Source organism: Leptonychotes weddellii, chromosome 15 (assembly GCF_054177405.1).
Source record: "Leptonychotes weddellii isolate Sample4059 chromosome 15, ASM5417740v2, whole genome shotgun sequence".
In the NCBI taxonomy this organism is placed as follows: Eukaryota; Metazoa; Chordata; class Mammalia; order Carnivora; family Phocidae; genus Leptonychotes; species Leptonychotes weddellii.
The window spans coordinates 14,485,762-14,501,737 of NC_138383.1; the positions used below are offsets into that span (position 1 = coordinate 14,485,762).

The window sequence follows — 15,976 nt, forward strand, 5'->3', positions numbered from 1 at the left end:
ACACTGCTGCTGGGTGTGTAAAATGGTACACCCGCTCTGAAAAACAGTTTGGCAGTTCCTCAGAAATAGTTACCATATGACCCAACAACCCCACTCTTCAGTATATACCTAAAAGAATGACAATATATGCCTATACAAAAACTTGGACATGAATGTTCACAGCAGTATTATTCATAATAGCCAAAAAGTGGAAACAACACAAACGTTCATCAACTGATGAAAGGGTAAAAAAGGCTGTGACCCACTGAACACCAGGAGGACTGATTATACCTTTGGATACACACCCATGAAAACCCACGAGGCCGGAATAATAATCAAAGAAGAGGAAGTTATTTGTCACCATTTCATACAGCTACTACTCCTTACTTTAAAAATTAAAATTTTATTTAGGAGCGCCTGGATGGCTCAGTTGGTTAAGCGACTGCCTTCAGCTCAGGTCATGATCCTGAAGTCCCAGGATAGTGTCCCCCATTGGGCTCCCTGCTCAGCGGGGAGTCTGCTTCTCCCTCTGACCCTCCCCCCCTCATGCTCTCTCTCTCTCAAATAAATAAAATATAAAAAAAAAAAACTAAAATTTTATTCAAAAAATTAAAATTGGTAATTAAAAGGTAAGAACTAAGCATTTAACCTGCCTTTCTAGAGGAAGTCTATGTCAGTGTAGCCAAATAGGGCCAGATGATGAGAGGAAAGTTCTATTTTACATAAGAATAGACACCAATAAAAGGTAAATGTGATAATGTTAATTCAACAATCTAGGAAAATGTTAATATTTCTTAGAAAATGCCTGTTAAGTTATTCAGAGATAGGAGGGTCAGGATTTCTGAAATGTACTTTAAAATACTCAATACAAAAGTACATTTTTATTTTATTTATTTATTTATTTATTTATTTTTAAAGATTTTATTTATTTATTTGCGAGAGAGAGAATGAGAGACAGAGAGCGTGAGAGGGAGGAGGGCCAGAGGGAGAAGCAGACTCCCTGCCGAGCAGGGAGCCCGATGCGGGACTCGATCCTGGGACTCCAGGATCATGACCTGAGCCGAAGGCAGTCGCTTAACCAACTGAGCCACCCAGGCGCCCCCAAAAGTACATTTTTAAAAATCAAAGCTTTTAAGAACATATATAATGTTAAAAGATGTAGCTTTCAAGGAAATAATAAACCTGACATTAAAAAAAAAAAAGAAGAAGAAGAAGAAGATCCAAAAGCCCCTGACAACTAGAATTGTCTCAATGGATCACATTTAATCAACAACGAGGATGGTTTTTTTTGTGAATCCAGTAAGATCACTTGGTTTTGCTTTGCCTAATAATGAAACCACCATAGTATTATAAATGTTCCTTACGTGTTTTCAAGTTTTAGAATAATTTATAAAACAGAAAATTAGCTAAAATAAAATATATAGTTAAAAGGAAAAAACCCAGCATCACACACATATAGTGTGACAATAACTAAAAAACTGAAAGATGAGAAAGCAGCTGGGTGATAGTTTGAATATGTTAAACTCATCTCCTATAATGGGGAGCAGAGAGATCTTGTTTAAAGTTAATTAAATAAGAGTTACATTATTTGAAGTTAAAATGGTAAATCAGTAGAAAATCTAAAACTGTGGACAGTGGTTACATCTCTGACAGGTGCAAAGAAAAAGACTTTCCCTTTCACTCTTCTCCAACACTTTTAATTTTTTGTGGGCCATATCTATGTACTATTTTACAATTTAGAAAATTAACTTTTAATTTAAAAAAATCAAACTTCCTGTATGTTAAGTATACTTCAATAAAAAAAGAAAAAGAAATCAAATTTCCTGTGTTAAAACATACAAAACTGGGGCACGTGGGTGGCTCAGTTGGTTAAGTGACCAACTCTTGATTTCAGCTCAGGTCATGAGATCAAGCCCTGCACTGGGCTCACGCTGGGCATGGAGCCTGCTCAAGATTCTCCCTCTGCCCCTTCTTGCCCTCATAAAAAACCACATATAATTATGTTAGCAATGTAATTTTAAACATTTAAAGAATCAAACTCAATATTCTGCCACCTGCTATTTTTATCTATCAACACACATGGAGACATCTTTCATTGTTAGCATATACAGTCAACCCTGGAATAACAGGGCTTTGAACTGCACAGGTCCACTTACATGTGGATTTTTTTTGATTAGTATAGTAATGCAAATGTATTTTCTCCTATGATTTTTTTTTTAAGATTTTATTTATTTGAAAGAGAGAGAGCATGAGCAGGGGGAGGGGCAGAGCGAGAGGGACAGGGACAAGCAGATTCCCAGCTGAGCGCAGAGATGGAAGCTGAGCTCAAGCCGAAGACCATGCAATCATGACTTGAGCTGAAGTCAGACGCTTCACTGACTGAGCCACCCAGGCACCCCTCTCCTATGATTTTTTTTTTGAAGATTTTATTTTTATTTATTTGAGAGAGAGAGAGAGCACAAGTGGGGGGTAGGGGCAGAGGGAGAGGGAGAAGCAGACACCCCGATGAGCAGGGATCCTGATAGTGGGCTCGATCCCAGGACCCTGGGATCATGACCTGAGCCAAAGGCAGACACTTAACCAACTGAGCCACCCAAAGTGACCTCTCCTATGATTTTCTCAGTAACATTTTTTCTCTAGCTTACTTTTAGAATACCATATATAATATAATTAACATACAAAATATGTGTTGACCAGCTGTTTATGTTATCAGCAAGGTTTCTGGTCAACAGTAGGCTATTAGTAAAGTTTGGGGAGTTAAGTTTTAGGAAGTCAAAAATTATACTGCATGATTTTTGACTGCATGGGGGATATTGGTGCCCTAACCCCGTGTCGTTCAAGGGTCAGCTATATATACCTAGGGGCGCCTGGGTGGCTCAGTTGGTTAAGGATCTGCCTTTGGCTTAGGTCATGATCTCTGGGTTCTGGGATTGAGCCCTGTATCAGGCTTCCTGCTCGGTGGGGAGTCTGCTTCTCCCTCACTCTCTTATTCTACGTGCCCTGCCCCACTCATGGGAACACACTCTCTCTTAAATAAATAAAACCTTAAAAAAAAAAAAAACTATATATACCTATCTCACTTCTTCTGTCAACTGTGTAGCATTCCACTAGACATATATGAAGGATGTCTTATCAATTCATGCAACATAGAATTGCCCCGGGTTTCTGTTAGAGAAGATCTGTTGGAGATACAAAAGTGAACAAAGCAAAGTCCTTGACCTGATGAGTTTACATGGAGGGGGGCGGGTAGGGAGGAGTCAGACAAAGAAGTAAATTATAGCAGGTCAGCTGGAGATAAGACTAAGGAGAAACAGTAGGACACAGGAGCTAGACACTGTGTGGGGTGGGCAGGGAGGAGTTGCTCTTTTCTACAGTATAGTTAGCGTATGCCTCTCTAACAGGGTAAACTGAAGCAGAGACTAGAGAACTGAGGGAACAGGGCATGGTTACTTACTATGTGGGAGAAGAATGTTAAGGCATAGGCAACACCAAGTGCAAAGGCCCTGAGGTGAGAACATGCCAGGTAGCATTTGAGGAGGCAAGGTAGCCAGTGTAGATGGAATCCAGTAGGGAAGGGAGAGGGCAGTAAGAGATGGCACAATGGGGAGAAACAGGCCATGCAAGGCTTTATGTGCCATTTTCAGCACCTTTGAGCAGGCATGACTGCATTACTCTGATCTGTTGAGAACAAATTAAAAGGAAACAAAAGTTGGAGAAAAGAATCCAGCTGAGAGGCTAGTACCGTAACTTCAGTGGGAGAACATGGTTTAGTTCAAGTAGTTGAAGGGGTTAGAAGCGGTAGGATTCTGGACATATTCTCAACAGGAAGATTTGCTGATGGATTTGTAATTGGGATATAAAACAGATAGAAGAGACAAGAATGACTCCATGGCTTTTAAACAATTAGAAGGAGAATTGACAGTTACTGAGATGTGGTAGACTATGGAAGAAATGGGTTTAGAGCAAGGGGACAAAATGAAGAATTCAGTTTTGGACATATTAGATCTGATATGCTTATTAGACATAAAGAGGGGTGCCTGGGTGGCTCAGTTGTTTAAGAGTCTGCCTTCGGCTCAGGTCATGATCCCAGGGTCCTGGGATCAAGCCCCACGTTGGGCTCTCTGCTCAGCGGGGAGCCTGCTTCTCCCTCTCCCTCTGCTGATCTCCCTGCTCGTGTGCCCGCTTGCTCTCTCTGCCAAATAAATAAATGAAATCTTAAAAAAAAAAAAAAGACATAAAGAGAAGACTAGTGCCAACTGACTATATAGGTTTGGAATTCAGGGCAGGGCTCTGGGCTGGAGATACAAACTTGGAAATGCTCTGCACATGGGTGATAATTAGAGCAAAGAAACTAAATGAGATTACATAGAGAATAAAGCTAGACAAAAGTCTGAAGACGGAGCTCAGGGGCACTCCACTGTTTAGTGGTCTGGGAAATGAGGAAGAACCAAAAGAACGGAAGCCAAGAGAAGAGCATGTGCTTGGAGAAGGGAGTCATCAACTGTGGCTTATGAATCATGCTAGACAGTAAGTTCTGAGAATGATCACTGGGGTTAGCAGTGTGGAGGTCACAGATACCCTCGTTCCAAGTTCCTTTGAAACACTGGTGAAGGGAAAATGGTTCCGATTTCTGCAATTATAAACAATAAACATCTTTGTATAGTTTTATGGGAATACAGTTTCTGGACTCCAGGATATGTAAATTTAACACTCAGCTACATTACCAACTTGTCCAAGTGACTGTACCAACTCAGGGTCAGTATGAAACTTGCATGGGTGTCTAAACTATAACCTACACTGAGAATTATCAAATGAAACAATCCTTGACACTTTTGATAGGTCAAGTGTTACCTTGTTATATTTTGCATTTCTCCATGGCTAAAGTTAAGCATTTTTCATGTTATTCATCATTTGTCCTATATCCCCCCTGTGAAACTGTCTGCTCATAGCCTTTGCCTATTTTTTGGGAAACTGCTTATCTTTATTGATTCAAAGCATTTCTTATACATTAATGTTAACTCTTCTGCTTTCTTCTTTCTCTATATTACTAAGCTTATATCCTGGCTGGAACTACAGAGAAGCAAAAGAGATTCAGACCTGTACCAAACCATTTAGGCCTTTGCTTTTCGTACTATCTCCCTGTTCCTTCTACGGACATGTTCATTTTCTTACTATTCTCTGCCATCTCTCTTCTACATGAGAACAATCTGGCTGTAGCATCTGCAACTCCTCTGACAGCCTGAGTGTACTAGCTGATAGGACTGAGCAGGTGGTTATCCATGTGCACCCATCCCAAGCCTGCATGCCCATACCTTTTATGGAAGGCTCGCTCACATTAGGGGACGGAGTTTTGCTGATCAAAATCCTGTGTACTTCTTTTTCTTAAACATTTTATTTATTTATTTGAGAGAGCAAGAGAGAGTGAGAGAAAGGAAGAGAGAAAACACAAGTGGTTGGGAAAGGCAGAGGCTGAGGGAGAAGCAGACTCCTCGCTGAGCAGGGAGGCCAATGTGGGGCTCAATCCCAGGACCCCGAGATCATGACCTGAGCCAAAGGCAGACACTTAACTGACTGAGCCACCCAGGCGCCCCTCCTGTGTACTTAATTATATGCCTGTCACATAGTGGGCATTCAGTAAGTATTTGTGCAATGAATAAAGGGAACTCCCTTCAGGGGAAATGGAGGTAGCTTTTAAGGCAATAAAAGAACGTAAGGACAAATAAACCTCTGATTATCCAAGTTTTGCCTGAGAAAGTTAGATCTAAGATGAAAATTTAATAGTCAGTGAATAGTAAACACACAATGTAATTTATATATATACACAGACAGACACATTCTCTAGAACAATACCACAGAGAACCACGATATTCTCATACAAACTATGGCATACTGCTGAGGCCCACCCACAGGATTACACTGGTCAATTCTCCCATTTTATGTTGTGTTTCTTTTGCCACCCACAGATAAATTTTACTGCCTTCACGCAAGAAGTCTCTCCATTCTTTTGATAATTAAAAAATTCTGTAAGTTTAAAACTTATAATATTTCTTTCTTGAGGAAAAGCAATAACTGTAGGAAAGTATTCCAAATGGTACACAATGGCTCCCTATCTAATTATTTCATAATTTTTATTTCCTTTCCTTAAGGCACTCACTGTTCTCATGGCCTTTTTGAATACACAACTGCATGTGGATTAATGACTCAGAGTCCACAAAGCAAATAAGAGGAAATTTAGGTTGTAAGTGGAGAAAATGAACCAGCAGAAGAGAAAGAGTTTGGATCAGTGGTGATGTCAGCTCTGAATGGAAGAATGGGCAAGGGCACATAATGGAAGCTCTGAATGGAAGAACAGGGCAATGGGGCTTTCTTTTGGCTTACACCATCCATAGTTGGGCACAGAAACCAAAAAAAAAACAACAAAAAAACCTTTTGAGTCAAACTGCATTATAATTTGGCAAATACAGATGGGGTCAAATTTTCATAATACTGAAATTCTTGGTTCTTCAAGGAGAGAGAAAGAAGCAAGATGAAAGCAGCCAACGGGTAACCAAATATTCCTGGAAAAAGTAACTGTGAAGAGGTGAGAAAAAGCAAGCATACAGGTCATCCAAATACCACAGAGGGGAAATGACTGGCAAACATGCTACAGAATGCCTGCCTACGTGCTAAAATTTTACTGACCTGAATACTGCTTCAAATAAGTGATGCCTGGAGTTTGGAGATTTTTTTTTTATTAGACACATACTTCGGCTGTAATGGAATTTGTTCTGTACTTCCTTTACTTCTCTGTCAACCTAAAACCATATTTTCTTTCCCTTGATGTGCTCAGACTTTTTTTTTTTTAAAGGTTTATCTGCTTCTTTAAAAAGAAAAAAAAAAAGATTTTATTTATTTATCTGAGAGAGCGAGCGAGCACCTGTAGGGAGGAGAAAGAGGGGCAAGCAGGCTGAGCCCTGAGTGCGAAGCCCAACATGGGGCTCAATCCCACGACCCTGAGATCATGACCTGAGCCGAAACCGGAGTCAGATGCCCAACCGACTGAGCCACCCAGGCGCCCCAGAAGTGCTCAGACTGAAGGAAAGCAGTCTCTATCAGCCCCCTCGTACCAAGGGAGACGGAGTAAAACCACACTACCTTTAGAAGTCACATAGTTAGAAACGTCATCATCTCTTCACCGAAATAATTACTCAAACTTCATCAAGGAGCTCCAGGGCAACAAGGATCTGCAAGCAACTGAGCCTCGGTACTCACTGAAACGAACGTGAAGCAGAGGCCGGCGCCCCTCTGTGCCAACTGCTCGGTGTCAAGCCGAGGTTTTGCTAGCATCACTGACATGAGGGTGGGCAGCGCGGACTGCTCCTCTGGCACCTCCTTTGCAGCTCCATCTAAGCCGTACAGGGGCTGTTCTACTCGCCGCTGGAAAACATGAGCGAAAACACACACATTACGTGAGAAAGAAAACCTGAAACTTGCCAAAACGTCTAACAGATTAAAACACGGTTATTGAAAATAAGGGTATTTTTGAAAAACACCTTTTCAGAAAACAAATGTGGAAAGCATAACAACAGCATCATGGATTATAACCTATCTATAAATCTGAGTTAATATCTTACTCGAGTTCTGTAAAATTATATCTTCATTGTTCTACATTTGCATAACTGCATTTGCAGTTTACTTTGTAGAGTTCAACAAATCAACTTCAAAATAGCCTCAAACCTACAAAAGAAATGTTATTTCTTCCCTGTAGGTAAATGAAGATTAAGACATTTGTCCCCAAATTTACAGGCAGAATTTACTTCACTCTCAATTCTATCCTCATCATACTATACTTAGATGCAAAAATCGAAAATAAATACAAGCAAAACAAGTTCCAAAGAACACTAAAAAAATAATATAACACAATTATGTATGGTTTATTTCAGAAATGTGAAAATAGTTCATTATTAGCAAATCTACTGATTAATTCAGTACATTAATGGTGGGGGAAGGGGAATCAAGATTCTTCCCTTTAGATGTCAAAAAGGATTTGCACATTGTTGGGCAACTCTTAAAAAACAAAATAAAAAACACTGGAAATTATCCATCTTTAATACAACAGAGTATTTTTTCAGAAATCAACATAAATCAATGGTGCCATACCAGAGACACTTTCATCAGAGTTAGGAAAACTAGACAGGGGATAACATATTAATATCACAATCATCTCAACATTATTACAGAAGTTTTAGCCAACATGGTAAGGGTGGGAAAATGAGGTATAAACACTGGAAAATATTAAAAAGATTAAAAAGTGTCATTTTTGGATGATATAACTATTCACAAAGGAAACTAAGCGAATCAATTGAAAAACAACAAATAAGAGTTCAGTAAGATGGCTGAATATAAAGTAAACATACAAAAATCAATAGCTACCCCATATACAAATAATTTATTATTATCAGAATATGTAATGGAAGAAAAAGCAGATTCAAAATTTTTAAAAATCTATAAAATAGAAATAAGTTTAGAACTTAAGAAATATGGGGGTTACCTATAAAGAAAAACCACAGCTTCACTGACAGATGTAAAACATGACCTACATAATGATACTATGCTCCTGCATTCAAATTTTATAAATGTCAAATTTTTCTAAAAGCCAATGCTTAAGGCTTTTTGTTTACTTTTTTTTTTTTCTGCAGGAGAGAGTGTTATGGTGGTGTAGCGATCACAGAGGTTCTCTTGCTTTCTTTTAGGGGGTTGTTTTTGTGGAATTTCACACAGTAATTGAGGTTCACTTGGAAAAATAGTCATGATTAGCAATATAAGTTTTGATAAAGAATAGCAGGGAAACCTGACTAGTTATTAAAACATACTACAAAACAACATAACTATATCGGTATAATACTGGTACATGAGCAGACCCATCAATCAGTGGCACAGAATAAAAAACTCAGAAGCAGACCCCTATAATACGGATATATAATTTACGATTAAAGTGTATTTCAGATTAGTGGGAACTTATTAAAAAGATGGTAGGATATTTGTGTAGGCATTAGAAAAAAGGGAAAAGTAGACTGCTTCCTTATACATAAAAATTACAAGAAAATATAAACAAATACTTTTATGACTTTTTAGTGGTGAAGGACTTTTTAGGCATGACATTAAAAATATAAACCATATAGGACCATCTTAGAATAACACAAAACCACTAAGACATAAAGGAAAAACACTGATAAATTTGACTCCAAATTTTTTTACCCAAATGGCAAAAGTCAACATAAAGTTAAAAGATAAAACTCAAACAGGCAAAAATGTTTACCATATAAATGACAATGAGTTAACAATCTTAAAAAATAATGTGTTCCTACTCATCAGGAAGAAAAAAACAAATACTCCAATAAATAAATGGCAAAGAGCCTAAATAAGCATTAAAAGAGAAATCCAAAAGGCCATTAAACTTAAGATGTTTAATATCACTAATGAAGAAATGCAGGTAAAACAAGGTATTCTTCTCACTGACAAAGACTACAAAGCTAAGCTTTAGTATTAGAGGAGGGTACGCAGAAACTGGGACCCACAAACTGCTGATAATCCGCTAGCAATTAAGTGATGACATTTTAAAAGTAAGCATATTCTTTGACTCGGGAATTATAGTTCGGAAATTTATCCAAAGGAAAAGAAATGCCTAAGTACAGATATATATACAAGGACATTCATTACAGCACTATTTATAGGACACAAAAGTGTTTACATGATATTGGTTAAATAAATAAACAAAGAAATGAGAAAATCCATTATATGAGAACATACATGTATATGTTTATGCCCACTAAACTCTTGAATAATAGTTCTTCTGGAGGAGACTTTCTATTTTACCACTTCTGAGTTGGACTTTCATAGTCAACATGTATCCCTTCATCAGGAAAACTTCTTAACATTTTCCTTTTAGAAAATAAAAGTCAAATAAACTAACCAAAATAATCCTGACAAAGGAATTTAGTTTTTTAATCTGTAAGCAGAATCCACCTCCTTGAGACCAACACTCCTACCCCAACCAAATGCAATTGCTTAAATTCAGGCTCCAGAGCATTCGTGATACCCAGTCACAACGATATTTGCACTACTTGGGAGATTGTATCTCTGAAGCCACGATACTAAAATTAATCATTCTGTTATGTACTCAATAAGTATTTGCCAAGGGCTGAAAGATTTTTGAGTATTTCTGGAAATACAGCAGGCTAGGATTAGATAATCATAAAAATAGGGCAAAATAGGAAAAAAAAGATACTAAAAGCACTGAAGAGTTGATAATAGGGGATAGTAGGGATCTGCCAGGGCAAAACTAAGGGAAATAGGAACACAAGACACATAAATGAAGTACCAAAGTCACATCTGCCCTAAAGGTACCTGCAGATCTTGAATCTCTATTTCCAGGGCACATGGTGCCAAGCAGATAATCACCAGCCAAACAAAGTCCACTGGGGGCAGGGGTTCAACAGGAAACCCTTCACACATCAAGCTTCCAGGGCTTCCCAAAGGTTACACTCTCAGGGAAAATGAAAACCAGAAGAAAAATTTCCTCCACCCTCAGGGAACTACAAGCAAGTTGCCTTGGCAATGCAGGAGGCAGGAGCTCCCCTGAGAAATGTTAACACAATCCAGATCAATACTGAATGGGTAGATGAAACAAACAAACAAAATAAAAGCCACAAATTCAGTAGCTGAAAGTAGTACTGGATGGGTGAAATCTCTAGGCACTTGGAAGAAGCAAATAAAAATTTTCCCTGGAGGAATACATCTTTGTCTTAGATCTCAAAGAAATTTCACAAACAATATTTCAGGAACAATGAACAGCACACAGTCAAAAAATAATACGAAGCATAAAAGAAATAAAGCCTGGAGCAACAGCTAGGAAAAACAAACAGATTCATAAAAGAGACAACAAACAGATTCACAAAAACTTCAAATGCCAGAATTATCAAATACAGATTATAAAACAAGGTCTACCAGGTTACAAAAAAATAATAAGAGAAGACAAGCTTGAAACTATCAGCCGGGAACATAAAATAACAAAAATTAAGAATTCAGTGGAGTTAACAGCAAATTAGATACAACAAAACAGAGAATCTGGAACTGGAAGGCAAGAAACTATCCAGAATGGAGCAAATGGCGACAAAAAGAAAATAGAAAAAAAATGTTAAAAAGCAAGATGATAAGGTGAGATGGTCTAACATACAATTAATTGGAATTTCATAGGAAGAAGAAAAAGAGAACAGGGCAGAAATAATATCTGAAGAGACAATGGCTAATAATTATCCAGAACTGGTACAAGACCCAACAAAGAAGCCCAACAAATCACAAGCAAGAGAAATAAAAGGATGCATCATAGTGAAACTACAGAACACCACGGATAAAGATTTTTAAAGCAGCCAGGAGAAAAAAAGAATAGATACTTTCATAGAAATAAGAAGTAAATGAAAGGGGCGCCTGGGTGGCTCGGTTGGTTGGGCGGCTGCCTTCGGCTCAGGTCATGATCCCAGGGTCCTGGGATCGAGCCCCGCATCGGGCTCCCTGCTCGGCGGGGAGCCTGCTTCTCCCCCTCCCTCTGCCTGCCTCTCTGCCTACTTGTTCTCTCTCTCTCTCTGTCAAATAAATAAATAAAATCTTTAAAAAAAAAAAAGAAGTAGGGGCACCTGGGTGGCTCAGTTGGTTAAGCAACTGCCTTCGGCTCAGATCATGATCCTGGAGTCCTGGGATCGAGTCCCACATCGGGCTCCCTGCTCAGCAGGGAATCTGCTTCTCCCTCTGACCCTCCTCCCTCTCATGCTCTCTGTCTCTCATTCTCTCTCTCTCAAATAAATAAATAAAATCTTTAAAAAAAAAAAAAGAAGTAAATGAAAACTGTTTTCTCGATAGTAACAATGGGAGCCAGAAGATGGTAATAATACATTCAATCATTAAGAGAAATAAAAATGCCAAACTAATATACACAGCAAAAATATCTTTCAAGGATAAAAGCAAAATAAAGTTATTTAAACAACAAAAACCTAGAGAGTTAACTCCCCAGCAGATACATATAAAAGAATACTAAAGGAGTACTTAAAGCAGAGGGAAAGTGACCCTAGGTGGTAGGTGTAAGATACAAAAAGGAAAGAAGTACAAAGAAAGAGGTAAATGAACACTGACAGCATAAAATAATGTTGTATGAGGCTAAAAACAAAAAATACAAACATATACCACCACCACCAAGTTAGCTGCAAGTAAATGGAGTTAATGTTCTGACATCATTCTTTCTTTGAGAGGAGGATAAAGATACTATTAACATCAAACCTAGGCATACTGAAGATACATGTGGTAATTTCTAAGAGAAACACAGGATAGGACCTAGCTACTAGCGGAGGATGAGAATACGAAATGATTCCCACCACCCCCCAAAAAACCTGACCCAAATAAAAGCAAGAAATGAAAGAAAAAGGAACAGAGAACATGCAGGATAAGTAGAAAACACATTAAAAGATGGTATATTTAAACCCAATATAGTAAAAAAAATAAATGCTAAAGTTAAAAAAATAATTTTGACTGAAAAAAACAAAAAATTCAACTATTTTTTTTCAGGTATATTGAAACATAATGAAATAATAATGAAAAGTTGATAGTATAAAAATGGAAATACCTATACCATACAATGATTTGGATATACCGAATATCAGATATAATGCATTTAGAGCAAAAAGTATCACAAGAAATGAAGAGAGTCACTTAATAATACACAAAGCAAAAATATAAATACAGGAAGAAACAACTCCCACAACCATGAGAGATATGAATATACCTCTTGGTAATTGCTAGAACAAAGAGCCCAAAATCAGAATATAGAAAATTTAAACACTGTGATTAAACGCCACAATTAACAAAATTGACTTAATGACAAAATGAAACTATTTTGTTTAGGGATGCATACATGGTCAAATGGTAAGAAATAGCAAATTATAATCACAAAAATTAGAACAGTGGTTGGTTGTTTCCAGGGTAGAGGGAGAGAGTTATAATCAGAAGAGCACACAGGTTTCCAGGGTACTGGAAATATTTTACTTCTTGACCTAAGTAATGATTACATGGAGTTAACTTTATAATGATTTCCTGGAAACGTTTTTTTGTGAAGGGCCAGACAAATATTTCAGGCTTTTTAGGCCACATATCATGTCTGCGATATATTCTTCTTTGTCTCTACAACTCTTGAAAAATCTAAAAGTCATTTTTAGCTTGCCAGCTGTGGGCTGTAGTTTACCAAACTCCTGCATTAAAAGGCTCATGTCTAGGTCCTTTTTTGTTTTCAACAAAAAATACAAAAGAACCACTTAGGGGAAAAAAAGATAAAGTAATTCTTTATCCATCAATTTTTCCTTTCAACAGTTCTGAACGTCTACCATTTGTGCCAAGCACTCTTTTGGGTGTCAGAGATTGAAAACTGAACAAGATATTATCTCATTATGTCAAGTCGAAGAAATAGTAAAAAAAAAAAAAAAAAATGTATACCTTTATATAATAAATACTGAGAGATGGAAACAGCAATAAACAACAAAGCAAAGTCCCTGCTCTCAAGGGATTAACATTCTAGTGGAAGAAGATGGGCAAGAGATTAACCATATAGTTAAAGATTAAAATATATTATTATTAAATAAAAATATTAAAATTGTACCACACACCAATGACAGTGAATGATCTACAACAACATACAATATGGATGCACCTCATAGAAGAAATGTTGAATGAGAGCAGCCAGACGTAAGATTACATATTGTATGATTTCTTTTTTTTTCTTTTTTTTTTTTTTAAAGATTTTGTTTATTTATTTGAGAGAGAGAATGAGATAGAGAGAGCATGAGAGTGGGGAGGGTCAGAGGGAGAAGCAGACTCCCTGCTGAGCAGGGAGCCCGATGCGGGACTCGATCCGGGGACTCCAGGATCATGACCTGAGCTGAAGGCAGTCGCTTAACCAACTGAGCCACCCAGGCGCCCTGTATGATTCCTTTCACACAAAGTACAAAAACAGAAAAAAAAACATCTATGCTATTAGAAGTCAGGATAGTGCCTGTCCTCAATGGCAGGGAGGGGGCTAATAACTGGCAGGGAGCATAAGGGGTTTGGGGAGGGGGAGCTGGTAATATTTCCTTTTTGTGTTGGAATATTTTAAACACTTTAACTGGTTTTAAAGTTAAGAAAAATAGGGGTGCCTGGCTGGCTCAGTCAGTGGAGCATGCAACTCTTGATCTCTGGGGTCGTAAATTTGAGCCCCACGTTGGGTGTAGAGATTACTTAAAAATTTTTTTTAATTATATAAATAAATAAACATATATTAAGAAAAATAAAGACACAAGTCTTCTCGACAGTTACCAAAAAACCCTCAATCTAACCAAACAGTTCTGCACATCAAATATTTCTAACATGTTTAAATATGACAAGGATGACAAAATAGCCAAATTTTCAAGTTGAATACATTTTCCTAAGTGCTTTAATAATTGTAGTCATCCTAATGAATGCATGACTTTATGAGACAGAAGAGGGGAAGAAGTGCATGCTCAATACTTTAACGCAGAAGACTCACTTAGTGAAAGAGCACTATTACCCAACTCTGCTGAGGCAGCAGAGTCCAACAATGTTCCTAAAAAGAAACTGATCTCAGGGAGACCCCTTTTCTCCAAGATCCCAAAGCAATACCTGAGGCATCAGTGGCCAGAACATACTCTTGAGTACAAAGATCTCGTATGGTATCAACAAATTATCCCACGACACTCAAGTAAATTAACACAAAATCCCGTATGCGCTAGCTAGCTCAGGGAGTCGCAATCTTGGCACCAGTGACATCTGGAGCAGGTAACTGTATTGTGAGGCCTGTTGTATACCTTTTAAGATGTTTACCAGCATCTCTGGTCTCTGCCTACTAGATGCCCACAGGTCCCTCCTCCGATCCTCTAGTTGTGATCAAAAATTACTCCAACATTGCCCCACGTCCCCTGAGAGGCAAAACTACCCCCGGCTGAGAACCACTAACCTGGCTAAAATGTTTTTTAGGACCTTCAACTCTCACTTAATGGAAGGAAAATGGGGTGGGAAGGGGAGGGGGCTGGCTGGCTCATTTGGTAGGGCCTGCGACTCTTGATCTCAGGGTTGTGACTTCAAGTCCCACGTTGAGTGTAGAGATTATTTAAAAATAAAAAATCTTAAAAAAAAAAAAGGAAACAAACCTATCTCATAATTGTGTTAACATTAGCTTCTCTACCACATCACTGAGAAAGCCTTGAAAAATCAATCAAATGCCAGGAGCTGACCAAATTTTTTTAAAAACAGAATTATAGGACTATATAAGCTTGGCAAGGATAAAAACCTAGTATTTGAGGGCGCCTGGGTGGCTCAGTTGGTTAAGCGACTGCCTTCGGCTCAGGTCATGATCCTGGAGTCCTGGGATCAAGTCCCGCATCGGGCTCCCTGCTCGGCAGGGAGTCTGCTTCTCCCTCTCCCACTCCCCGTTTGTGTTCCCTCTTTCGCTGTGTCTTTCTCTGTCAAATAAATAAATAAAATCTTTAAAAAAAAAAAAACCTAGTATTTGAACTGGCAATTATTTCTTTGACAGGACCCTGAGCTGTAGGCTTAGAGATAACTTATTATACTGAGAAACAGGGTTAGCTCTTGTAAAACATAAATTTATAGATACAGACTTGAATCTAAGTAGTTCACAGGTAATACTATGAATGTTTCTCCTTAATGTCTCATTCCCCTTGGGTGATTAATGGAAGAGAAACTGCTTGAGTGTTCCTGGGCTTCTCGTCTCCTACAACAGGTGTCAGATTTCTCCAGGTGAATGCTTACCGGTAAGGGATTGGATAAGGAATGTTGCGGTGAGGATCGTGCAACTGGTGGAACACTTCTGCCAGGGCTGGTTCCTGGCCCGCTTCCCCCAGCAAACTGGCCAACAGGGAGAAATGGATATGAATAATTCAAAACAGTACTATGCTTCAGA

At 38.3% G+C, this 15,976-nt stretch overlaps 1 protein-coding gene across 8 annotated transcripts in view; it reads right to left on the reverse strand.

The window, feature by feature from the left end:
• TLK2 (tousled like kinase 2) overlaps positions 1-15,976 on the reverse strand; it is a 115,382-nt gene that overhangs the window by 52,135 nt on the left and 47,271 nt on the right. For 6 of the 8 annotated variants that reach the window (XM_081804752.1, XM_081804751.1, XM_081804745.1 and 3 more), the window contains exons 6-7: positions 15,826-15,921; positions 7,231-7,395 (exon numbers count right to left, since the gene is read on the reverse strand). In XM_081804752.1, coding sequence (XP_081660878.1) covers positions 7,231-7,395; positions 15,826-15,921 — 261 coding nt within the window. The remainder of the gene's footprint in view (positions 1-7,230; positions 7,396-15,825; positions 15,922-15,976) is intronic. The other 2 variants (XM_081804750.1, XM_081804749.1) reach the window with 1 other exon arrangement.